The 26,034-nt window shown below is 36.9% G+C and overlaps 1 protein-coding gene across 1 annotated transcript in view; it reads right to left on the reverse strand.

Annotated features, from left to right (window-relative positions):
* The window catches only part of TRPC4 (transient receptor potential cation channel subfamily C member 4), a 139,897-nt gene that overhangs the window by 59,040 nt on the left and 54,823 nt on the right, over positions 1 to 26,034 (reverse strand). Inside the window, exon 3 of the mRNA XM_052671340.1 lies at positions 5,607 to 6,125. Coding sequence (XP_052527300.1) covers positions 5,607 to 6,125 — 519 coding nt within the window. The remainder of the gene's footprint in view (positions 1 to 5,606; positions 6,126 to 26,034) is intronic.

Here is a 26,034-nt window from a genome sequence, read left to right on the forward strand (position 1 = left end):
CCATTTTCCTAGAAAACAAGAATAAATCCATTAAATATAACTACCACATTACTATACTTCAGAATTAATTAATCAGTTAATAAACTAGAGATATTGGTTATATCAGTAACCTTTGGTGTGCGTTTTAACTTATATGTTATAAACAGTTGATCCGTAAGCTATACTTTATTTTTTATTTGTGGGAGTGTCAGTCTTATTTCTTGTCTGCCTGGAAATAAATGTGCAAGATAGTTTGAAGCTGATTTCCGTTACATAATTTCCATAAAATTCTCATTATTAAAGTCTCTACTCTTTTTAATCTAGAGCATGGTCTTTAACCATGCTAATTAGTAAAGCCCACTGTCTTTTTCTCAGCTTCTTTGCCAGTTCAGGCTCTGCGGGTACCAATGACACCAATGACTCAGAAATAAGCCTGCCCACGGAACTGGGAACTTCTATAAGATCAGCAGTAGGCATTTAGGAAAGGTTTTGAAGTTAGGTAGCCAAATTTTTGGTAAAAATCAACAATTCAGCTCTAAAGAAATGTACTGGAAAGAGAAATGGAAATTTAGCAACTGTTCAGTGTTTTAAATCAAAGCTTTACAAAATAATTCAAGATCAGAAGAAATGTCCATTCCTAACCTAAAAGTGCTGCCACTTTTGTTTTTCCTCACCTCACATGTGAGAGCTCTGCCTTTACACCATTGCTTTTTACTTCTTACTCATTCTTCTACGGCAGAACTGATGTTCCTCCATAGTAAGTATTGTAAGAAAATCCGTATTTTTGTATAAAAACAGTGGTGCCATCAAGAAGACAAGGTGACTCTCAGGTCTCATACTTGGTCTCAGGAAAAATGGAATTTGCAAACATGTTTCTTACCCATTTCTAGTTAGATTAGTGTTTTAAATTTTTTTTCCTCAAATGAATGGTATCCTATAAGCCAAGACTGAAGAAGATCTTTTGCTTACTACTTACAGAGGAAGAGAAATATGATCATGGTAAACTAAAAATGGGAAAAAGAGCAAACAAAAGATAACAAAACAGAACAGGTAGCCTCCATCCTTTTGAAAAGTGAAGAATATAAATATAATTAACATTTCTCTTTTTCTCTGAGTTGATAACCAAATGTCTAATAGCAAAGCAAAATGAGATAGTACTGCCAATAATGGCAACCATAGCTTGCTACTATTTTTGAACTATGTCTTAAATGATAGTGGCCAGTTAGTATGAGGCAGGCCAGGCTAATCAGAGAGATAAATTACATACACAATTTTTTATACTGCCCTAAAAAAAGTTCTTATGAACCTATAATATAGAGACTAGAGCCTATTAATACTCCGTTTCAGATATGGTTGACAATTAGTAGGCATTGTAGTAAACGCTTCTTCCCATTTGTGTAGATACATGTATAATATCTAAGCAGAACCACAGTTAAAACAAGCTAATTGAATAGTGGCAGACAACGTGGTTTTGCTGAGATTTCTTTAGTACATAGTCTCAATATGTAAGACGACACCCACTCCACAATCAGCAGCAAGGATGACTGGTTCTACTTCTTATTATAGACTGCACTGTTCTCCAATATTTAACTGCATTTTTGCACCATGGTTTGCAATCTGCTTGAACTCAGAGTGACATATGAGTCATACGTGACATCTGAGAATAACTTCTGCTTGTGAATCACATACAAAACTGGGGATATTCCTTCTGAGTACTTAAATGAAACCACAGTTGAATTGGGCAGTATTTTTATTTGCTTCAGGAAAACAGGAAACTATTTCTCACTGTTCACAGAGAAATGTAAGTGACAGCCTTTACAAAATTAAACTCTGCCTTAGTCTAGATATTATTGTACAGCACAGAGTAAGCGCCCAATGTAGAGTGGTGGTATCAGGGAATCTCTTGTATTGCTGACAATTGTAGATTGGGAAATGGTAGAAAGTGGCATCATAAGCATTAGCAACTCTTCTTTTCTTACAAGCAAACAGCACTAGTGGTGCAAAATTAAAAGAAAAAATGTACCTTGGGTGTTCTGTCCCAAGCTATTTAGCTATGCTAAAATTGCAGGTAATTACACATAAGCGCTGACAGATACTTCCTAGTTCTGCCACACAAGTCTGCGAGGATATTCTTAACAGTCCTGCAGATATCATTCCACAGTGTAAACTTGGTACATTTTTTTCATGTTATTATTTACTGACAAAGCAATTGGCTTTATCAGTTAACTTTCTGAATGTGTATGCTTTCTTTATTTCCATAGATGATAATACAAATGTGGTACCATAGGCTAGTAGGTCACTACATTGAGCAGTGCTTAATCACTTCAACTTTAATGACCTTTGTTCATTACAAGATAATTCTATATCTATATTTGATCAAACACTGCATCATTTTAGAAGCTCTTCAACAACTCCCAGCTGGAGTTTTCTCATATTTGCGAATTTTCTTCTCTTTACACCAGAAAAATTCTGTATCATTCAGTTACCTGCTTTTCCCACAAGATCTCTCAATCTCATGTTCCTACCCAGTCTAGTATCTGGTTTAAACCAAGTTATATTATCCAAAACCTACTGCACTCCTTTACGATACTAAGTTCTAACAATCACCATGCTTGCCTGCTTATTAAGGCCAAGATAAATTAATGCTTATAATTTGTAGACTAATTTGAAATTTGAAAGAAAAAAACAAGAGAACTCTGACTCCTGAACAACATGGCACATTTCTGAAACAGTTTTCATCATGCTAAATTATTTTCTTATTTTGAGTCACATTTCTTGGACTTAGACTAGATGTTCTGAACAATCAGACCTATTCATTCATGGATTTCTGACCTCAACCCTAATATATTACCATAATGTGGAATTTTACTATTCAAAAGAAAATAAACAAATACAAAAAAACCACAAAACAACAACAACTAAAACATCCAAGCAACAAACAACAACAAAGGAAAATAAACAGAAAATAGAGCAGAGGAGAGGAGAAAGAAAAAGAAAAAGGAAAACAGAGGAGGAAAAGTATTAAAGCCTTTCTTTCCCCCCAGTTAAAAAAGTTAAATCTATGGTTCTCCTCTTAGAATAGGAATGTGTTTGCTGGGGAGTTGACTTCTGGCGTTTGAGATATATAGGGCAGAGGAAGCCAAATCTGTATTTTTAAGCAAATTAAATTATATATTTATATATATATATTTTAAATCTATCTCATATATTTTTCTTGCCATTTTCAAATAAATTTTATGAATCTCCTCTTCTGCTGGTAATCAAGCATGTAAGGAATTATGAAATGTGACAGCATCTGATACAGTGAATTACCTGGTTAAAGGTTAACCAACATAACAAAAATAGAAAATAAAAAGGAAAAAAATGAAGTCAGCACAGAAGTACAGAAACCAGAGGACAATGGAGGCAGTGATGAAGACCAGGACTTGTATGAATGGGCCATTAAAGGACTGGATGCAACTGCTTTGAGAAGGGTGAACCTCAGCTTTGCAACAGACCATAAGGAGGGGAAAGTATCATCATGAGAGTTACGGGGTTCATTAAACTAATTATGGAGTATCAGAAAAAACTTCATTACATAAACTTTATTACAAGATGTTTATGGAAAGGGCAAAGGAGGGGGAAAGAGAATGATCAAGGAAGAAACATGACAAAATGGAGAGGAGAAAACAGTCCAGGCCTGTCTTGTATAAGTAGTTGATCAGTATGCTAGAGACCCTGGGTTCTGGGTTCTGGCTGGCCAAAACGAGCCAGGCTGAAACAAGCCCTAGCCCTGGAGCCTGCTGGATTTGGTACCTCTTGTGACATCTTGTAAAATCCTTAACACCGGAAACAGAAATACCTATCTGATCTAATTTAATTATGATCTGTATCTACTAGTATAGCTAGAATCCAAGTATTTGTTATGCCCAAGATAAGCTTCTTGGTCTTTGTGCCTGATTTGCCAGAACTTTTTTAATCATCAGAAGAAAAACAACTAATCATTAACATCTGCAAATAATTCAGTATCTAGTAGCAAATATATTAAGGAGCACAGCTAAAGAATCTAATGAAATCTGATTTTACTTCAGAGAGACTGAAAGGGGAGGAATAGTGGGAAATATTTATAGAAATGAAGAATGTATGTAAAATAAAAAAAAAAAACAGTACTGCTTTAATGTTTGCTATTACACAGAATCAATAAAGTTTAATCAGCTCTAATACTGCAATTTAATTAGGCATGGGAATCAAAGGCAACTATAAAAACCATTTCCCCCCCCAACAGATGTGTCTGACTGTCTGTATCTCAAATTAAGAAAATTCAAGCTTTGTACCTATCAGATTTTTCTATTCTAGCTGTTTAATGAAACCAGAATTTCCTAAATGATTATAGGATCATGCATTTTAACACAAAATTTGCATTTCAAGCAATCAAAAAGTAGTTACTGCAAGGCAAGTCTGGAACTGCAGCATCTGAAAATAATTTACAAAGGCAGATAATTTATTACATAAAACATTAGACAAACAATTATATAATGATGCAGTACATATCCAGAAGGAAAAAAAAATACACATTAGATTGTTTATTATGAGATCAGAGACCAATGGAGGTGTTTTTGCATTGGTACTTCAGTAGGTCCCTGTTTTCATGGTATCTTAATATTGCTAATTATATTTTAAATGGTCAACAGAGTCATTTCATATGTAGTTACTGCTCCTGCAAATATTTCTCACATACTTAAAATATTAATACTTTTATATTTTTTTCAGAATAGAGACTTAGCAATGATAAAATAGTTCAATACAACACAGATTTAAAAAAAAAAAAATCATACCTGATAAAAACAATTAACCTTTTTTAATTTTTTTTCTTGCTTTTACACTTCAACATTTCATTTTATTTTTGATGTAGAAGTTCCAAATGAGACGAAAAAATACATTTCAACTTATTTCTAGCAGGGATCAAATGAAGTTTTGGAAGTCTCAGAGGAATTTTCTTTGTATCACATCTTTCCATTATGATTCTCTTGCTTTTGCATACATATCTTTAAAAGAAATGCAAGCTTCAATTGAATAACTGTATCTGTGAAATATACTCACGAATTTTTAACTGTTATGGAAAGAAATACCCAGGTAATTCTATTTTGAATTTTATGAAGAAGAACACAAACATCAAGAATGTTAAAATTCTGGGAGTTGCACATTGCTAATAACCTTTTGTTTCCTTGTCTATTTATAGTACTCATTGACCCTTTCTGAAGAAACCTCCAGAGAAGTAACTTATGTCACAAGTATCTGAACACATAGCTTCCTTTTTCTTTTAGGCACAATTAATACATAAAGTTATTTTGAAGTATGCTGTACATATTTCTCATCCTCCTATTGAAGAGTATCTCAGAGCACAGGTACAGGAGAGAGTCTGTACAGGTGTAACAGAAAAAATTGTTTGGACACAGGCTATAGAAAAACAGTTCAGATTCTGATATTATAATAAGAGTTACTCAAATATATGTAATTAAAAATGTAAAGAAAGAAGAGACCATGTAGAAGAACAGCAGAATTTGTCTCAGTTAAAAGGATAAGCTTCAGGCTATTATCTAGCACATTACTACTACTTAATATGTTTAAATATTCTCCAGCATACTCACCTCTTTTTGACGGTACTTAATTGCCAGTTTCAATCTTGCAAGATCATTGCCACTTTGTTCTTCTATTAAGCTATTATCATCTCTGTAATTAAGAATAATTTCCAATTCCCTGGAACTCCGTGTCTGATCCAGAAGATCTTTTGCAAATTGCTTGCACTGCCGCGACAGTTCCTCATATTCTGACTTAAATTCATTTTCAACTTTACTCAGTTCCTGCAGCTCCCAGCTCAGCTGAAAAGCAGTAAGGAAAGGATCCTCACTGGACAGAGCAATCAAAGATGGGCTCGCCAGAGCCTTGTAGATATTGAGCCTAGATCGAGAGTGCCGAAGGCTGTCCACATCCGAACTTGAGACGCACTCAACGCAGTTACAGCGGACCTCGTGTGGCCTGGGCACAGAGACCCCCTTCTGCACGAGGAGTTTGATGATTTCATAGTTGTTGGTGTGAGCAGCTAGAATAATGGGTGTGATATCTGGCGTGAATTCTGAAAACTGCTTGTCCAGAAGTATTGGTGGGACCTATAAGAAAAGGCAAAAACTGTTGCAGGCTTCTTAATTGACTGACAGCTACAGAAAATTATGGTACAGATAATTTACCAGCTTTACTGTTACTGATGGATTATTGCTTGCGGCCAGAAGCAAAGGAAACCCTTTAAATGTAACAATTCAATTAGCCAAGATAGCCTCTGTTCAAGTAATAAAACTGCATAAAGAGAGTTTGATTTTTAAAATCTGTTTGTACAGCTCACAGGCAGCAATTTGTTAGTGCAAATGAGTAAATAAACATGTCAGATACAAATGTTCTTGTCAGGTGTGTTGAAGCACAAGCTGTGAGAAAGATGGAAATACTTTCTGATTTCTCACTGATTAATCTCACTTTTATAAGAGAGAGTCATGGAGGTGTAATTGTGATTCTCTGAAGGAAGCAGTGAACAGGAGACAGCAAGCTGGAGTTGCAAAATAAAAAGGGCAAATCAGTGTGAAAGAAAACATACATTTGCAGGAGAATTTTACAAACGTGACAGCGTAGTGAAACAAAGATACTGGCTGAAAAGATTTCACTAGTCTCAGTTTTACATTCACGTGTGCAGACAAATGTATTCTGCTTATAGGAAAACAGGAGTAGGGGTTATCAAGAGGTAACACAGGGTCCCAAGAGAGGAAACATCACTGTGGATTTAGTTGTCTGTTGTGGTCCACGTTTTATCAAAACATTGCAAGATGTTTATTTTTAACCTTGTTTTTATTTTTTACAACATTTGACTCTAAATGTTTTGCAAATCAAGACATCTCATTAGATCTCATTAGACTAGTATGACAAAGACACATACATTTAATTAGCCAATATCAATTAAAAAAATGGTGTAGAGAGCAGCACTTATGGACAGCTTTTGGTCCTCAGTTTGGTAATCAGGTACAAACTCAATCTGCTTCAGCTTGAAGAAGACAAATAATCCAAGCTCATGAGTTTGATATGCGCCTGGATATATAGATTTGTCTTGATGCATAGATCTTGTCTGTGATGTCACTGAGCAAAATGAGACACTTCCAATCCTCAAATCTCTCCAGCTATGTAGTTTTAGATTAATCTTCTCTGTTACTTGCATATTATACAGACAAAAAAGAGAGCACATGAGCACACATGCATACGTTGTTCCTGCTCTCTTAATCACAGTTAAATAAATCAATGTTTTTTTAGGCTAGAAAGAAATGAAAATGGCAGTAGTGGCTCAAAGACTGCATTAGGAAAAGTGAGCTTTTGGTGATCTGGCTGAACAGAGGTTTTCTGGGAGGGATGTGTTGTGCTCTGCCATCATCCACCACAGCCAGTGAGTCTCCCAGCGCTCAGGCCTGGGTAACAAGGTGCAGAGGCAATAGCTGGAAGGGCAGAAAGCTGAAGGATAAAAAGACATAGCTTCAAATCTTAGCAACAGTTCAGGCCATGCCTGTGTCACTTAGCATGTTATTATCTTTGTGCTGTCTGACAGTACTAAACTAATACTTGCTTCCAGCACTGCCAGAACTGAAAGCTATCGCAACACGTCATTAACCTCAATCTTCTCTGAAATGTTAATGGACACACAACTCTAAACAACATGGTATTACAGTGATTGACTTGTGTATGGGATTCTTAAACTCAAAACTTGCTTGTTTTTCTCCTTGTAAAAATATTTCATCTTAAAGAAACCCGGCTGTAAGGCTGATGCACACATTTTGGAATTCATTCCATCACAGTTCACCCAAATATAGAAATGTGCATTAAATCATTTCAGCCTTAACTTACAATGACATTTAAGCTTAAAGGGCAGACCCTGAGACTGTAATTTTAATTACATCATGAGTTTAACCTCAGAACCTTTACATCCTATTTTAAAATTTCCTCCTCGCTTAAACCAAAGATATTAAGAATGCCAAAGCAATAAGGTCAAATTATTCCCTCATCAGCAGCATAATGAAGTACTTACATTTTGAACTTATAGAATCATAGAATCATAGAACTGCTCAGTTTGGAAAAAACCTTAAACATCAAGTCCAACTGCAACTTAACCACACTACCCTAAAGTTATGAGTACTTGCTCTGAAGTCACTAGACCTACAAAGAATTTTAATTCCACAATACTGAAGTATAATTTCCTTTAAAGAAGCCAAAACATATAATGAGCACTCAGTGATATCAGCCACCCAATCAAAATCTTTGACAGAGCATTTTTAGAAAATATATGATTCTTTCTTAAATCCAGAGAGGATAAAAAGCTACTAGGTCTTACAGACACTGACTGTGACTGTAACTCCCCAAGGCTCAGAAGGGATGTGAATATGAGATACACTTTGGAGTTAATACGTCAAGTGTGAGGCTGCTTAAACTTAGGAAGGTCAAATGATATTTGCCTTCTTATGTTTTATTGAATTTTTTTCCTATTTCAACTTTATTTATAGGGCTGAGCAAAGCAGTTCGAGGATTATATACTTTTATGTACATCTGTATGGGGGTGAGTAGGAAAAAAAAACATCAGAAAAGAAAGAAAGCATGTCACAGATCTGTACATTTTACTGTTCAGGGACATAAGGTTTTTCTAATTGCATTCTTTTCCCCTGTGCTTGTTGTAATTGGGAATGAGTCAGTCTGACTTAGATACCTAAGAATTTTTTTAGATACCAATTGAAACATCCCTCTTAAATATGCGTATGAATTCCCTTTATGGCTAGTGTGAAGTCCCTTTGCTATGACAGAAAGAGAAATCTGGTATAAATTAATGCCAAACAAGTCTGAGACATTTTATCCTAGGCAAAATGACATCAAGGTAGAGAATGATTTCTGATGTCCTGTTGGATATTCAGGAAATTGCCACTCTAGAAAAAGAAGGAATAGAAACCCTACGTACATTTCTGTCTCTATTTAGATTTCTCATAATGATTCTCATTCCTGCAGTACTCTTAATAGAGAGATTTAAAAACGCCAATGTCCTTTTATTTCTTTTTTAGGTGCAGGAGACCAGAATCTATGTAAAGAAACTTTTTTTCTTGGATAGCTCAGTTCCTACTAGTTTGCTTGAGTCATGCCTTTATAAAGACATATATACAAGACAGATAGAAAAATGAATACATATGTTCTCTAACGGAGTAAAAATCTATATTAGGAAATTAATATTACAAGAGTGTGTTAGCAAGCTCATCAATTTGTTCAGAACTATTTCTCTACAACTGTCAATCAACCAAACATCCTGGAAAGACTGAACTTTGACTTTCTGTACAGCCCACAGCATACAAGATATCCCTATGCATATATAGTTAACTGATTCAGACTCTAGTTAGTTGATTTCTCCTGTTCCTTAGTTCCACATTGTTAGATTATCAGCTGAAAAAAAAATGAAAATTTCAAAATTTCAAAATAACACCTTTCAAATGCATTAAGTTCCTAATAAATTTCTATATATTTTAAATATCTTGAAGGTATAACTTCAAGACAATTAGGGTACAGTTGCCACATCACTGGAAGAGTCTGGATCCTGTTTATCCTGAGATCTGAAACTCTCCTCACAGTTCTGCACAAATAGCAAGCTCAAAATGGTGTCCCAGATATGGGGAAGGGTTCCTCTTCCCATGCCAGGATACTTGCTGTGCCTTGCACAGCTGGAATGTTGCTTGGTTACTGAGTGGATGGAAGATGCCAAAATGAGCTTAAGAAAAAACTCACTTCAGAGCAGCGTGTGTGATACACACCATGTAACAGCCATCTGCTATATTGTCATTTTCATGCTTTCTGTAGGTAGCTTTCCTGGCCTCTCTGGAAAGGTTTCAATTTGTTAATTACCCTTGTACTCCCTACATTTCCTAAAAGATTTGTGGAGCTTAAGTACCAAATGCTTAATGTAAACTGTTTTCCCATTTTATTTATTTATTTACAAAATTCTCCCTCTACATGTAATTTCTTCTACATCTAATTTTGGTCAGAAACAGATGTACCCACAAACTCTCATCCTTGCTCCAAGACACTGTAAATTAACTAACAGGAGCCCAGAGACTGAATGAAATGCACAGCAACCTATAAATGTGCAATGAAATTTAAATTTCAGAGATATTGTATCTTCTTGCAAATGCACACTTTGAATACTAATTAAGCACCTGAAATACTAATTAAACACCTGAACTTCTCTGGAGATGTTCAAGACCTGCCTGGATGCTTACTTGTGTGACCTGGTGTAGGGAACCTGCTTCGGCCGGGGGGGTTGGACTTGATGATCTCTGGAGGTCCCTTCCAACCCCTGTGATTCTGTGATTCTGTGAGTCTGTGAAATGCTGCCCGTGTAAGTTCAGCACATAAGATTTCATTACAAATTTTACAAATTATGTCTTTTAACATTTTCACACTCACAGTTCAGCTCAATGCTGTAAAGATGCTTAATGCTCCTCTTTCTTTTTTTTTTTTTTTTTCTGGCATCTGTCCACAAGCCACAGAGATGAAAGAAATGGAGCAGGACATATCTGAGGTCAAGTGATGTTAATCATTTTGGGTCTGAATTAAATATGAATTGCTGATGTACATTTAAAATATTAATAAATATTATTTAAAATAGTATTCAAATTACTAGACATGTAAGGCCACCGCCCACTTGTGTGAAATTATAGGATCTGTTTCACAGTAAAATGGAAGGAGTGATTAGCCAAAATAAAATCTTAGCCACTAACTTTGTGGTGGGAAGATTTCTTTGGCTGCAGTTTTGAAATGGAAGTGCCTTCTGTCAGATTCCAAATGCTGATATGAAGAGAAAAAGTGGGAGATAACATTTCAGGTGAAAAAAAAACAGTCAATTTGGCTTAAGGCAATACCAGCTGGCAATTTATCTGGACCTCAGGACACGAGATTTGTTCCCAGTTCTGGTGGTCACTTCAGGTTGCCTAGGCAGACCATCTCTTTCTGCTTTTCCTAGACGTGTCTACTTTTTTGAACAAATGATGCAGAATTTTATGAAGATTTAGCAAAAAATAATAAATAAACCTCAGATTTTGGTGTGGCCATATCTGAACAAAAGATTCTGCACTCTTTTCTCTTTTTTTTTTTTTAATTTTGAAACTGAGCTTCACTCCAAAACTTGCCTATAACTTAACAATAGAAAGGAACGATACCCTACATTTGGATTTAGATAAAATTATCATCATGAAACTATTTTATCATTTCAGTACTAAAGACTAATTTTGTTAATGTCCTTAATATTTTCCCAACAAAGTATTATTTTGTCAAGTCAGCCCAGAGATGTTCTTTAAAAGGGATGCTTCAATAAACATATCACAACAGATATCTAACTTTAGATAGCTCAAGTTTGGTAAATACTTGCTTTAGCGTATGACCCAAAATAATTTACTTAGCAGACTGTGCTCTGAACTAGCTCACAATTTAGTGTCTGAGCTACTTCATGCTAATGCCAATCTGCACCTAACCCTAACTCACATCTCCAAACCTGCACCAGTCATCATTCTGTCCAGTTTTCCAGATCGTGAGCAGAAGGTGTTAACAGTTAATGCTAAAACATGCTATCTGGTGGAGTTTTCTTTTTTCTATCCTACTTTAGTAGGGCACCGAGCTGCCAGTTTTGCTTCTCCTGAAAACCTGAAAACCCACTTCAGTGTACACTGTAAGAGTCGTAAATATGTCCGTGGATCAGGCCTACGTATCCTTACTTGTTGCTAATACACATTCTAGTTTGCAAGGTGTAACTTCTTCCTCGTTAGAATAGTGGTTATGTAATATCATGTCCGTTTGTTTTGCTAAAAATTTTCTTTCAGCTTTTCTGGGACATGACAAGCAATGGGGAAGTTGCCATAGCCAATATTAAATCCCTGTCACAATTAAGAAAGCTTCAGGGCTTGCCTTTTGTGTACACAGGACATTACTAAAGTTACATTGACAAGCCTGAGTTATTTTAATTATACTTCATCCAAGTTCAAACTCAGTTTTCCAAATCTCAGTTTTTCTCTCTTATCAGTTACACTTAAACTAGCATAAGATGTGACCCAATGGTTTTCTAATGCTTTTTCATGCTCATACTATTATAGCTAAATGAATTATTGTGCTTCAACAGTCACATCATAGACTGATGACTTCCAGTTTCTGTACCAGCCAAGATGCACAAAGAGAATTAATGCTACTATATATTAAGAAAAATAATTACAACAGCATTTCATAATTCACTGAAACCGACATTTTCTAAACAATGATGATGACTTGCACTGTCCCATGATACAAATAATAATATATTCTTAAGACAACTGAAAAACATTCCAGTCAAATAGTGTAGAAGACTAGAGCAATAGAAGCATCACATGGCATAAAATGGGGAGGAAACAGTCCTGAGAAGCTCTTGTTTGTCCCCTTGACAGTGCTTGCAGTTCAAGTATGGTAACTACACTACACCGTTCCTCACAGATATTTAATCAAACTATTCTTGAAGTCTTGCAGTGATGAATGGATATGTTGCACTCTTTTCTGGTAACTTTTATGATATTTAATTTGTTTCACGTTTGCGCAGATTAAGCGTACAGTGCTTTGCTTTATAAAATGTGGATGCAATGAAAACCTTATTTATTTACTATACTTTCCTTTTTCTCTTTTAAACACTCTCATTCCTTCAGACTTGTGCTATGGAGCATGTTTTCTAACTTCTATGAGACTACTAAATTCTTTCTCTACATTCTTTACCACTTCTCAGTATAGAGGAGGACAAATTTATATATCTCATCTTCTTTTGAGGTGACCAAGTGTGATATTGATGTGGTACTGTATTGTCATTTTCTATTAGTTTTAATTGCCCATGACATGTTGTTGTCTTAGCTATATTGAATTCTAGTTTATACTTGGCTGACTCTTTCTGCTCATTTACAACCTGATACTTATTACTAAACTATTCTATTTTCATAGAAATCATTTATCTGGTTTGCCAAAATCATCCTGCATTCTAATTGTGCCCTGCAACAGAATCTGTGACTGCCTCAGTTTTATGTTGTATACAGCTTTAACACGCTCCTTCTATTTCATTCTAAGCATCATAAATTAATATATTGATTGGAATAGACCCTTGCAGAATTGCTCATTTCATCCTTCACTCATTCTGCTTTACAGAGGACTGTTGGCAACTACACTTAGTCAATATTTTGAGTGAAAGCTTCTGAAATTTTACAAAACTTGAGCTATATGATCTGCTCTGCCCTAACCTATGTAGCTTGCTATCTGGTGATGAATGGAAATTGTGTTGTTATGACAAGATTTATTCCTGACAAATCCAGGTAACCTGCTACTCATATCGGCATTTTCTTCTAGGTACTTACAGGCAGTATATTTGATTATATTCTTTGGAATCCTCCTAGTGTAATAAAAGTACAGTTTTCTTTTATTTGAAAAAGGAGAATAGAGATTGGAAAGGAAATGTAAAACGTATCAATGACAGTTTCCAGATGGAATCATAGAAAAAGATACTTCAGTTGACAGATTTGGGACATACATTTGTTGGGTGTGACTGCTGAGAAAGCCTTCAGCACTTCATTTCTCTTTTCTTTTTTTTTCCTTCTTGTATGTCTGGGAGTTGATCCAAAATACTGCTGTACATAAAAGTGGTCATTTTCAATTAATGTTTTCCCATGAGCATTCTGAGTGGATGGATATGTCCTTACTTCAGTCAATTCAGTATCTTGAGCAATGGCAAGAAATGACTTATCTAAATAATAAGTGACTGTCAGGATAGTTTGAATTTGTTCTTTGCTCTGCAGTTGGGACCTGTTCTCTCACCACATATATTTTTGAAACTTGAATGAGAAGAGCTTCTCAGGTAGGATTTTTGAGCATTCCTTGAGTGCTCAGAATGACAAATGACAAGTATGAGTTTTGTTTTCACTTAGGAACAATGTAGAAAGAAAATGAAGATGGTAGGGAAAAATATATGAAAGAAAAAAGATCGTATGGAAACAATTTAAGGATAACTTAAATTATTTCTCTTACATTGTAATCAAACTCATATAAGCCTTTTTCAGCAAGAGAAGCAAAAATCAAAACTTTGAAAATATTCAGAATTAGACTTGGTGAGTCCTTCTCACTTCAATCTTCTTACATGTATGCACAGTTTCTTTTCTCAAAGGCAAGACAGTCCAAACAGGCAAAATCATTTTAAGTTTATTGTTGATATTCTGTTTTCAGAGGTCACCAGGAGGGCTGGGAGAGCTGCTGCCCATGGGGACCTGTGTGGAGCAAAACATGAAGGGTGAGCCCTGCAGTATGGAGCCTTGCTGGAGCAGTGCTTGGAGAGCTACTCCCTGAGGGAAGTCTATGCAGGATCAGTTTGGTAAAGACAGAATTGTGTGGGAGGGATTTCACACCGGAGCAGCAGCAAATTGACCGTGAAGGAGAGGTAGAGACAAAATGTTATGGACTGACTGCATCCCCCATACCCTACCATTGTTCAGGGGAAAATTGTATGAGAAGGTGTTGGGGGGGAAGAGCAGGTATTTTTAGTTTGCTTTTACTTCTCACTGCTCTAGTCTGTTAGTAATAGGCTGTAAATTACATTAATCTCCTTGTGCTGGGTCTGTTTTACCCATGACAGTAACTGGTGCATAATCTCCCTGTCATTATCTCAATCCTTGTGCTCTTTTTTATGGCATTTTCTCCCCCTTTTCCACTGAGAAGAGGGAATGAGAAAGCAGTATGGTGCACTTTATCATACCATCAGAGAGAAACCACTTCAGAGGAAGAGCTCTTGCTTTTCCCCAGCCTTCTCGCAGGACGGTTCCAAGAGTCAGTTGGGGAGGTGAGAGTAAGTGGTCTTGCTTCTCCATGGAAGTCTCAAGGGAAAAGTTAGAAAGGGTCTTTTAGTCTGACATGGATCCTTTGATTTTACCTCAGCTTCACAGGCATAAAAGCAAAAAGGTGTCCTGCTGGCTACGGAATGATAGATATGTCTTTTTTAAAAGGAGGTTTTGAAAAAAAGAGTAATGGATTGGTGGCTTCTCTACGTGTCAACAGACTGTTAAGGAGAAATAAGTGTTCAGGGGGAAGAGTGTAAATTAGCTAATTTTTTTTAGAACTGATTGCAGTTACTTAATATTTCAAATTGAAATGTGATATCTTCACACCTGGGAAATAAATTTCATATCTTAAGAAAATTTAAAAGGTTGTACAGTCAAAGAACAAATCAGAAATCAGACAAATGTAAAAGACACTTTAGGAAAAATATGCCCAGTATCTTTTCAAAATATTATGCAAGGAAATATGAAAGAATATTGAAAGGATATAGAAACCCCACTGTCCTAGTTATATCAGTATTCCATATCATGATGATATCATGCAACAGGGTGTTGGGTATAGAGACACAGTGCATTGTGGAGCTGTATTTCCTAGTCTCCTGCTCTCTAGCTGTACCACATGAGTTCTGATTCTCCAAAAGATACACTGAGATGTATATACTACATTTCCCAAGGGCCTCCACATGATCTGCAGTTCCAGGTGATGGAGGTGAGATGGCTTCCAGCTTCAGGCAGCACAGTGAGCAGCAGTACGATCATAGCCTTCCTCTCTCTTCCATTTGAGTTATTAATTGTAACTCTATTTCTTATTATTTTCTTACATTCTTTTACCATTTGCAGTAAATTTGTTCTCTCTCCTTATCTTAATTGGGTCTTTTTTTTATTTTCCTTGTCCTCCAAAGGGGAGAAAGGGGCCCCCTTGTCCTATCACGCTTGAAACCATGACACCCATAAACAATAAAAAGGATGCAGAGCAATCACTTTCATGACCATGTTATTCCTGGTATGTTCCTTAGTTATGCCGTGCTTTGTTGTTTAGCAGCAGCTCTAGCTTTTGAAGCATACTGCAAGTATTCTAACTTTGGAAGATGAAGACCAAGACTAGTTCGTATAAAATAGAGGAGATTAAAGTTAATGCAGCTGTACTGGCAGAGAAAAACTGAACAGCCTTTAATAGGTAGAGGATTGAAAATTGCATTTTAATAATTTTATCCTCACCTGTGTTCATTTCCTTAATGGTAGACACTTTAAGATTCTTCCCACATCTAAAAATCAATAGAACAATCTGATTGACTATGAGGTTTTGGGAACATGAAGCAGTCCTTGTAGCAGAGAAGACTGATAGAAATTAAATGTATGCATATATAGATACATAGCCTTTGAAATTTCCACTGCAAAGATATAAAAGGAGAAATGAGAGAGATATACCTTACTATATACTTCCCTATGCTCTGAAAGACTATTAGCAGGATATTAAAAGTATTTTAGGGTAGACTGCTATAAAGAAGCCTTTGAAACTGGTGCTAAGGCGAAAATGGATTGGTCCAAATCTTTGCATATTTTGTGTTAGTTCTATTTCTGTGTTTCTGTCCTCCTGAACTTACTGATTGATCATATATCTTGATCTCTTATACATCTTGTACACAGTGCATCCTAGTAATGCAGCTAGGGTTAGAGAACTAACCCTATCATGCACTAAGATGTAAAAAGTTTTGATTTGAGCATATGAAAATAGATTATTACTCTACTCAGTGCATGGTAGTAACAGAGACTTAATAAGCAGAGGTGTAAGTGAGCAGGGAAGAGAAATTTCAACTTGTCAGGCAGTATGTTTGTATTAATAGTTGACATCACAAAACAGGTGGGAAGCAAATAAAATGGTGACAGATTATTTTTTTTTCATTTTCTATAAATGTTTATATATATATTGACATAATATGAACATAATATGAAAAGTAAGGTTAGAGGGTGAATATTTCAGGTTTCATTTCTTTCCTGCCAGAAACCTACAGACTTACAAAATATTTTAGTACCAGCTTCTACTAGCTCAATTTAAAAGGGAAATAACTTTGACCCCTGCCAGTCTGGGGTGAAGATGCGGAAGATGTGAATTTCAACACTGGCATAAAGTGTAATTAAAAGATTTCTGTCAGTACAATATATGACATATGTAACTTCCATCCAGAAAATGTTTGATAAATTGAGGGTGTAAGTGGTGGTCTCCTAAAACTGTAAGTAATTCTAAGTAAGACTGTAATCACATTAATGGGTACTGTCAGTCACCCCACTGTGACTCTGGAATTTGTTGGGCTGTTCCAGGAAATGCTCAGAAGATGGATGACTGAGATCTAAATTCAGCTCGGAAAGCAAATGGTATCCTGGACTCCATCAGAAGAGGGGTAGCCAGCAGGGACAGGAAGGTGATTGTCCCTCTCTACTCTGCTCTTGTGAGGCCCCATCTGGAATACTGTGTCCAGGTATGGAGCTCCAAGTACAAGAAAGACAGAGAGAGCTGTTGGAGAGGGTCCAGAGGAGAGCCGTGAAGATGACTAGGGGACTGGAGCACCTCCCCTACAAAGACAGGCTGAGGGAGCTGAGCTTGTTCAGACTGGAGAAAAGAAGGCTGCGAGGTGACCTCATTGTGGCCTTTCAATACCTAAAGGGAGCCTACAAACAGGAGGGGAGTCAACTCTTTGAAATGGTAGATAACAGCAGGACAAGGGGAAATGGTTTTAAGTTGAGGGAGGGAAGATTTAGGTTGGATGTCAGGGGGAAATTCTTTACAGAGAGTGTTGAGATGCTGGAACAGGCTGCCCAGAGAGGCTGTGGATGCCCTGCCCTCGAGGTGTTCAAGGCCAGGTTGGATGGGGCCCTGAGCAGCCTGATCTAGTATTGAATGGGGAGGTTGGTGGCCCTGCCTGTGGCAAGAGGGTTGGAGATTCATGATCCTTGAGGCCCCTTCCAACCCTGGCCGTTCTGTGATTCTGTAAAGAAAATTCTGGAGTGTGAACTGAACTATATTACCAGATGCCAAAAAAATCACATGCCCACAGGAAAAAAAAACAACCCCCTCCCCCCCCCCAAAAAAAAACCAACCAAATTATGAAATTACCAACCTCTTAAAAAGTTTTGATGAACATTTAAAACTTATTAAAACCAAAGGAAATTCAATTATGATGCACACAGGTGTGTGGAAACAATATTTCACTAAGTTCAGCGTTCATAGAACAAAAATGACAGATGTCTTGTAACGAGAGCGAAGTTGATGATAGAGTGTAGGGCTATATATGAGCAAGCTCCTCAACAGTGGCATGTTTCTGTTTTTTATTTTTCTTTTAATTGTCATAGGTTTCTCCTGTGCATAATCATTTTGAAAACCATGCATTTTAAGATCATTAGGGATGACTGCATGACTCACTCTCAAAGACTGATTGTAGAATCACATAATCACCAAGGTAGGAAAAGACCCACAGGATCACCCAGTCCAACCATCTGCTGATCACTGATAGTTCTCATTAAACCATGTCCCTCACCACAGTGTCCTAACTTTCCTTGAATACCTCCAGGGTTGGTGATTCACCACCTCCCTGGGCAGCCCATTCTAGTGCCTGACCACTCTTTTGGAAAAGTGGTATTTCCTGACATCCAGCCTGAATCTCCCTTGGTGGAACTTGAGGCCATTCCCTCTCGTCCTATCACTGGTTACAGAAGAGGAGATGCCAACCCCAGCTCACTACAACCTCCCTTCAGATAGTTATAGAGAGCAGTAAGGCCTCCCCTGAGCCTCCTCCAGACTGAACAATAACAGCTCCCTCAACTGCTCTTCATAAGGCCTGTGCTCCAGACCCCTCACCAGCTTAGTTGCCTTTCTCTGGACACACTCCAGGGCCTTGATGTCTTTTTTGAAGTGTGGGACCAAAACTGAACACAGTACTTGAGGTGTGGCCTCACCACTGCTGAATACAGAGGGGCAAATGCTTCGCTGCTCCTGCTGGCAATGTCAATTCTGATACAAGCCAAGATGCCACTGGTCTTCTTGGATACCTGGGCACACTGCGGGCTCATGTTCAGGTAAGCATTGAGCAACACCCCTAGGTCAGTTTTCTCTACAGAAGTGATCACCATGAAGCAGTCCATTTGTTTCTATTTCTCCTTGCATATAACTAATTTCATAGATTTATAGATTCATAGAATGGCCTGGGTTGAAAAGGACCACAACAATCATCTAGTTTCAACCCCCCTGCTATGTGCAGGGTTGCCAACCACCAGACCAGTCTGCCCAGTGCCACATCCAGCCTAGCTCTCCACAGATGGGGCATCCACAACCTCCTTGGGCAACTTGTTCCAGTGCATCTCCTCTGTGTGAAAAACTTCCTCCTAAAATCTAACCTAAATCTCCCCTGTCTTAGTTTATAACCATTCCCCTTGTCCTATTACTATCAACACATGTAAACAGTCATTCCCCTTCCTGTTTATACACTCCCTTCAAGTACTGGAAGGCCACAGTGAGGTCCCCCCAGAGCCTTCTCTTCTCCAATCTAAACAATCCCAGTTCCCTCAGTCTGTCTTTTTAGGAGAGGTGAAGGCAAAGAAGGCAAATTTCAGGTAACTGCTCTTCAGCACAGTGACTCACAGATGAAGAAAGATCTTGAGACAAGAGATGTCTCTGCAGAGGAATGGGACTCTACCACTAACTACACTGTTGTCAGCTTCAGGTGTTTGAACTGGGGCCCGGCTCCCAGTCCATATATAAATATACCTGTATACACATTTATACACATACCTACTCAGTCTATCTCAGCAAGAGCAACACCATTAATTGCCCCTTGAGAAACTGCTCTAATCAGAGGGGACAGTAGATTGTTTATAGTGCTCCTTGAATATTTTATATTTGTTAACTTCAAAAGTTAACTTGCATAGTCAAATGAAAGGTAATCACACATGCTGAATCACACAGAGTAGATGAGGTTGAACAGGACAACTTGGGATCATGTAATCCAAACTCCCTGCTTCCAGCAGGGTAACATCCAGGTAGGTTTTGAATGTCTTCAAAGGAGACTTGTCTACTAACTGTAGAAGGCAGAGATTTTGGACATTTTCTTTTATTATTATAAACTTGGGTGAGTGCTATAAAATGGCTATCAGGAAATATATAAAGAGGGGAAAGTAAAACAGCACTGAAAAAGGGACCTCATTTTTGCATAAGCCTTTAAAGATTTTCTTTTATATTCTTAGTACATTTTATATTTTCAATGGCTTAATCTTCACTTATCTCCTTGCAGTATCAAAGTCCTTTCATTTGCAGAATGAGCTGAAAACAAAAAGTTGAAAAGCCAGCAAAAAATGACAAAAAAAAAAAAAAAAAATTTCAAAATCAATAACATTTGGAGTGTATTTTTTGTCACCAATTGCCACTGTACTAAACGTGTATTTGTTCTCATCAATATGTTATGAAGTTCTGAAAACTGCTAAAAAGGAGGCTTAGTAAATCATCATCAATAACACCTGCCAGTAATCTGGCCTTAAGAATCCTGCAATGTTTATGGTGCCAGTAACAAAATGGTTCATAATTTTGTACAGGTCAAAAAGCTGTCACATTTCCCCCATATTTTGGCATGTTTCTCTTGCCACACTTCATATTTGGAATATTATGATTTAACATTTGTTACAAGGTGAAGGATGCATATTGTAGAATACATTGCCTACCTCAATATTGAAATTACTTGCAGCAATATTTGATGGCACCAGCTTCTGAAGTCTTTCCTTAGTAATTGTCACAGATTTTTCTGCATAGCTACCCACCTTTCTGTGATGCATACAAACACAGACAATTTTGATGCATTACCAAGCTCTAATAACACTTGCAGCTTTTTTTTTTTTTTTAACTTGAAATAGTTCTGTCTAAAAAAAAATTGAAGAACAATACCTTTTTAAATCCCTGTCTTCATCTCTCATGCAATTAATCATTTCCATTCTTATGTTACACCTCTCCTTCGGAGCCACATGTTGTTTCCATGTGTCCAAATGATTATATTAAAGATTGAACATGTGGATAAACTGCTCTATCTATGTAATTAATAAGCTGGATTATCCTCTACACAGCCTCTCACATTGATCTCTGTCTCTCAATATTTTAAAATCTGTCAGAGAATTACAATTAATAAAATACCACTGTAAAAAAAAAAAAAAAAAAAAAAAAAAAAAGCACTCAGCTACCCACTCAGAGTGGGAAGATTCAACTTTGTGCCCTCACATTCCACTTCAAGACTGTATACTTCAAGCTCGACAAAATAGTGTTGCATTGCCTCCTCCATACTCATTACTAGCTAGACTGCCATTAATCAGAACATTCAAAAAGGAACTTAGTTCATGAACTTCTGTGGGAGACATTTTCAAAACAAAAAATGATGCTTTAATCTCAACAGACAAAGAACATTACACAAGTGACTGTGACTGATATTTTCCAATGCTACTGGGGAAATGATTTAGATAAGGAAAACTATAAGGCATTATGCAGTGCTCATTACATCTTTCCTTCTGCCTCTGCTTCACCACTGTAAGCCTCAGCTCTCTAATTAGGAGAAAATCTGAAAGAGCATTTCCAGCATCTTTGTAGTCCATGGCATGTGATCTAGAACTTCAACCTGTATAAGTTTACCTGATCCTCTCCTTCATGACCAGCACTGCTACTAGGAGGAGGTACAACCGCGTTGTGAGGCAAGGGAGAGCTGGGAAAATTAGATAATTTTAGGAGTCCTGTTAAGAAAATAATGGACTGAAACTGACTGAATGCTCTGTGTATGCTGAGAGGACTCCAACTGAGACTGAAGTTAGGCTATGAGCACAACTTCAGAGAAGAGCACTAGCTTCATTTCAGACTCCTCAGACTTCTCAGAGACACTTTTAAGAAGTATAAGGATACCAAGAGACATGAAATGACCAGAGTGGGTGAAGAGGATACAAGGGGAATTTTCAGGGTGCTATGTGAGACCTAGAGACCCAGAAGCTGTTAAAGATATACCAAATCTAGGCTGTCACCATCTCAGTAAAACAGAACGACTCTTCAGGCTCAGTTCTGCTTTCATGCTTCCTGACTTTTCACCTTCGGAATTTTTATCCGTTTTAGGTAATGCTGCCAGACTGAAGGCACTGCAAAGATATCTAGCTTTGCTGTGTGTGTTTTTTATCAGAGAGTTTAGAAGGTTCAGAATGTTTGCACTGTTACACATTGACTGCTAAAGTTCTGCAAACAAAATATGAGAAAAAGTTAGTATACTGTACCTTGCCAGGACACCCCAGAAATGAAGAGGTGATGTATAAGGAACTGATAGCAGTGAGATAACTGTGCAGGAGATAGAGATGTCTCACTGAGGACACCAGCACCACTTCTGAAGAGGGTACAAGAGTGATGCACCCAACGAGCAAGAGACTGAGAAATCTGCTGTATAGCAGCTATACCTCCCAGTCTACTTTGATGTCTAGTAAAATTTCAGGTTTACAGCAGACTGGAATAGTGTTGCAGGGATTGGAGACATCCAACTTCCACCTTCTTTCCATGACCCCCTCTTCATGACAAGCTGTGTTTTCATGTTTATAAGCTTCCATACTGTGGAATGAGTGAGCAAGGGACATACTAATATGATCACTTCCCCCCCCCCCCCAACCCCCCCCCCGTCCTGCAACCTCCTTATGTTTGTGAATATCATTTCTGCATTAGCCTGATTTTGTTTTTCCAGACATCTGCAGGAAGTTGTCTCTTGAGCACCTACCTATAAAAACACCAACGTCACAAAATCACTATCTAATAGTAAACAAGGAGTCACAACAGCATGACTAAGCAATGTCTGTAAACACTTTAGTCATGATGTTCCCTATGTCCTGAATCTAGACCATGGGTGTCCTAACTGTTGGCTAGCCTGGGCAGCACTGACTGAAATGGAATTGTCTTTGGTGGCATATAAAACATATACTATAACTGATGTATATAAGTAACAAAAATAATATTTTAATAACTTATTAAATATTTTATTATTATTTTACTGCATTATTCATTATTTTTATTAAATCATTAAAATCATATAAAAAGAGAGCAACTAGTGGGATGTTTGACCTCGTTTTTGTGAAACTAATGCACCAGTCTGGATGACTGGAAGCAGTTGCCATTCTTAGTGGATTCTCAGACATTTTTAATGAAATTTTAACTTTCCTGTACAAATAGTTGTTCACAAAAGTACATACTGCCAAAAACTGATAGCATGAAAAAGGTGTGATTTTGAAGCAAGGCATATCTTTTCTCTGGTAATAGGGCTTATAAAAGTCTAATAAAGACACAAGATCAAATTTCTTGAGTTGCGTATTTGATTACAACCCTATACCTTTCGTTTGAAAAATCACAGGTATTTTATTTGTGTCAAATAAAAATGGAGTCACAAATATACCAAAAAACTTAAGACTTCTTTGGAAATCTTGAAACCTATTCTTGAATTCCTTTATCAAATCTGAAAGCAAGGCTGCATATTTTTTTCTATTCACAGGACAGTATAGCCAGTGTATCAAAATGCATAAAATTATTTGCCATAACTTGATCTTGCCATATAAAGTTTCATTTCAAACACTATTTTGCTTTGAAACATAGCACTGATAAGTTGATTTTCACCTTGAAGATGCATATTTAACTCATTTAAATGAGCAGTCAAACCCATTAAATATGCTAAATCTGTGAACCATTTTTAATTTTTGTGTTCTGGCACAAATTTTGATTCCTAAATGATTTTGTTTCATTAATCATAAACTCTTCTTCACAGTACACCCTGACTTAGGCATCTTACTTCAGAAGAGTAAATGATGTCCCATAATCAGAATCAATATTTTTAAGGAATTCCTAGAATTGATGGTGATTGAATCCCTTGGATATTATGAATTCAGAGCTTTGGTGATCATTTGTGTGACATTATTCATTTCTAAAGCTTTTGTGCATATGTTTTCTTTATATATAGTGCACTGATATTTCATCAGACGTGTTTCTAGCAGCAGTTTCATCATTGTCAATTAATTGCATAAGTCCTTACTTTTTTCCAGCCATCACCAGAGCACCATCAGTAGCTATATCAGATATGCTGACAAAGGTTAAAGAAAACCACTTTAGTTTAATTTTTACTGCTTCATACGTATGGAGAGATTTAGCTGCGTCTATTAATGGCACGAAAGAAACCATTTCTTCAGAGACGTTATGTTTCTTACCAATACCTCTAATAAAGATGGCAAATTGAGCCATATCTGCAGCATCAATAATTTCATCTACTGCTGCAGTATAACATTCAAAATTAGCAGTTTTACTTTCCAAATGTTCTTTGATATATTTTCCTGTTTCTTTACTTCAGCTAGCTATGGCTACAGTCTGGAGAGACAAACTGTTTTTATGAAATCCCGTTCTTTTTTTCAGGACAAATTATATTGCCACACATTGCAGATTATGCTGAACAGACTCACCATCAGTAAATGGTTTTTATTGTTTGTTTGTTTGTTTGTTTGTTTGTTTCAGTCAGATGCGCTGCAACATAACTGACTTTTATAACAGAGTTCGATTCAGTTTTAACTTGTAAAATTAAAAATTCTGAGACGACAGAATTTTTTCAGTTCTGATATTTTGTCTTTACAAAATGTTCCTTGATATGCATCAAATTTAGCAACATTTTTTGCTTACATTTTTTTCAAAGTGTTATCCTTGAAACCTGATATTTCCTTACAAATATAAGCATAGTGCCATATTATTTGTCTTGATAAATAAGTACTCATCTGTCCATGTTTTGTCAAGCATTTCCAAATAAGTATTCATCTGTCCATGTTTTGTCAAGGGTTCCTTCATCGAAGATTTTTCTTTTTTGGGGTTCTGTTTTCTTTTTGGATCACGTTAGGTAAGTTAAAATGTTATCGACAATGACAGCATTATACTCACCAAGTGGCACAAGTGCATGAAACATGTAATATACACAAGTTTCAATTAGACTCTGTGTGTGTGTGGCCTTTGCTAGAGGGCTAGATGTGAGTTAGCATCCTCCCCTTGTCTAGGTTTCAGGCCAGACAGTGTTAATAGCGCTTCAATGAGTGGCTGTTGTGAGCGATGGACGCTTGTTGTTGAGCCAGGTTGCTCAGCCATTGCCGCCATGATGGCGTGGGACGGGGCAGCTGCAGGACAGGCTGGGCCAGGCCACGTGTGGCCTGCAGGCAGAGGAGTGGACGTGCCTGATCTAGACTTTCAAGTAATAAGGATGCTACACAGATTCAGGTTGAATAAATAAGATTTCAACTGCACTTATGCTCTTTGTAGCATCCTCAGGAGACAGCTCCCCTCTTCCCTGAATATACATGCATATCTAAGCAAACAGTCATCCAGAAAGAGAATGATGCCTGGGTTTGTTAAGCAGCAAAGCATACTGTAGTTTGAATACACGTACTGTCTTCCAGTTTTTTATGATATCTAACCTAAATCCCCTCTGTAAACACTGTATGCTTATAAGGTTTAATAAGATAAAAATATTTCCAGCAGATTCTAAATTTTAAGGAACAGTGATTTTTTTCCCCTCTTAAGTTGGCATTCAACTGTCCATCAGCATAAGCAACAAGTGTCTTGGCAGATAATTCAGGACATATGGCTTTGAAAAACTGATAATTTAAAAGTACTTGGGTAAGTTTTCCTCAACTTGTTCACCTTGTGTTATTTTCCTCTACATGTGCTGTAGCAGCTGCTGCAGCTAAAAAAATTTGAAAATATAATGCAAGTGACGAATAACTATTTTCTTAGTAATACTAACGTATAGCACAAAAACTTCACTGAGGAGGTTTTTGAAAGAAATAATCAAATACAATTCTAAGCTGTTAAATATATGTGCTTCATCTGTAGTCACCAGATGGCACCAAATGTATCCATGTACTGATAATCAACTTAAAACTACTGTAACTCTTGTACAAGTCTTTGAGATCCAAAGCACGCTACATATGGTGGAGCCCAACAGCTGAGGGGTAAGTAGACTGGGGAGTTTAGATTCAACTTAAACAGGATCTGACTGAATGTTTTTTGAGGGGAATAACATTAAAGAGGAAAAATAAGTGGTCCTTCTTGATTCTGAAAATATTCTTTGGA

This window comes from Tympanuchus pallidicinctus, unplaced genomic scaffold (genome assembly GCF_026119805.1).
Source record: "Tympanuchus pallidicinctus isolate F22 unplaced genomic scaffold, pur_lepc_1.0 scaffold11, whole genome shotgun sequence".
In the NCBI taxonomy this organism is placed as follows: domain Eukaryota; kingdom Metazoa; phylum Chordata; class Aves; order Galliformes; family Phasianidae; genus Tympanuchus; species Tympanuchus pallidicinctus.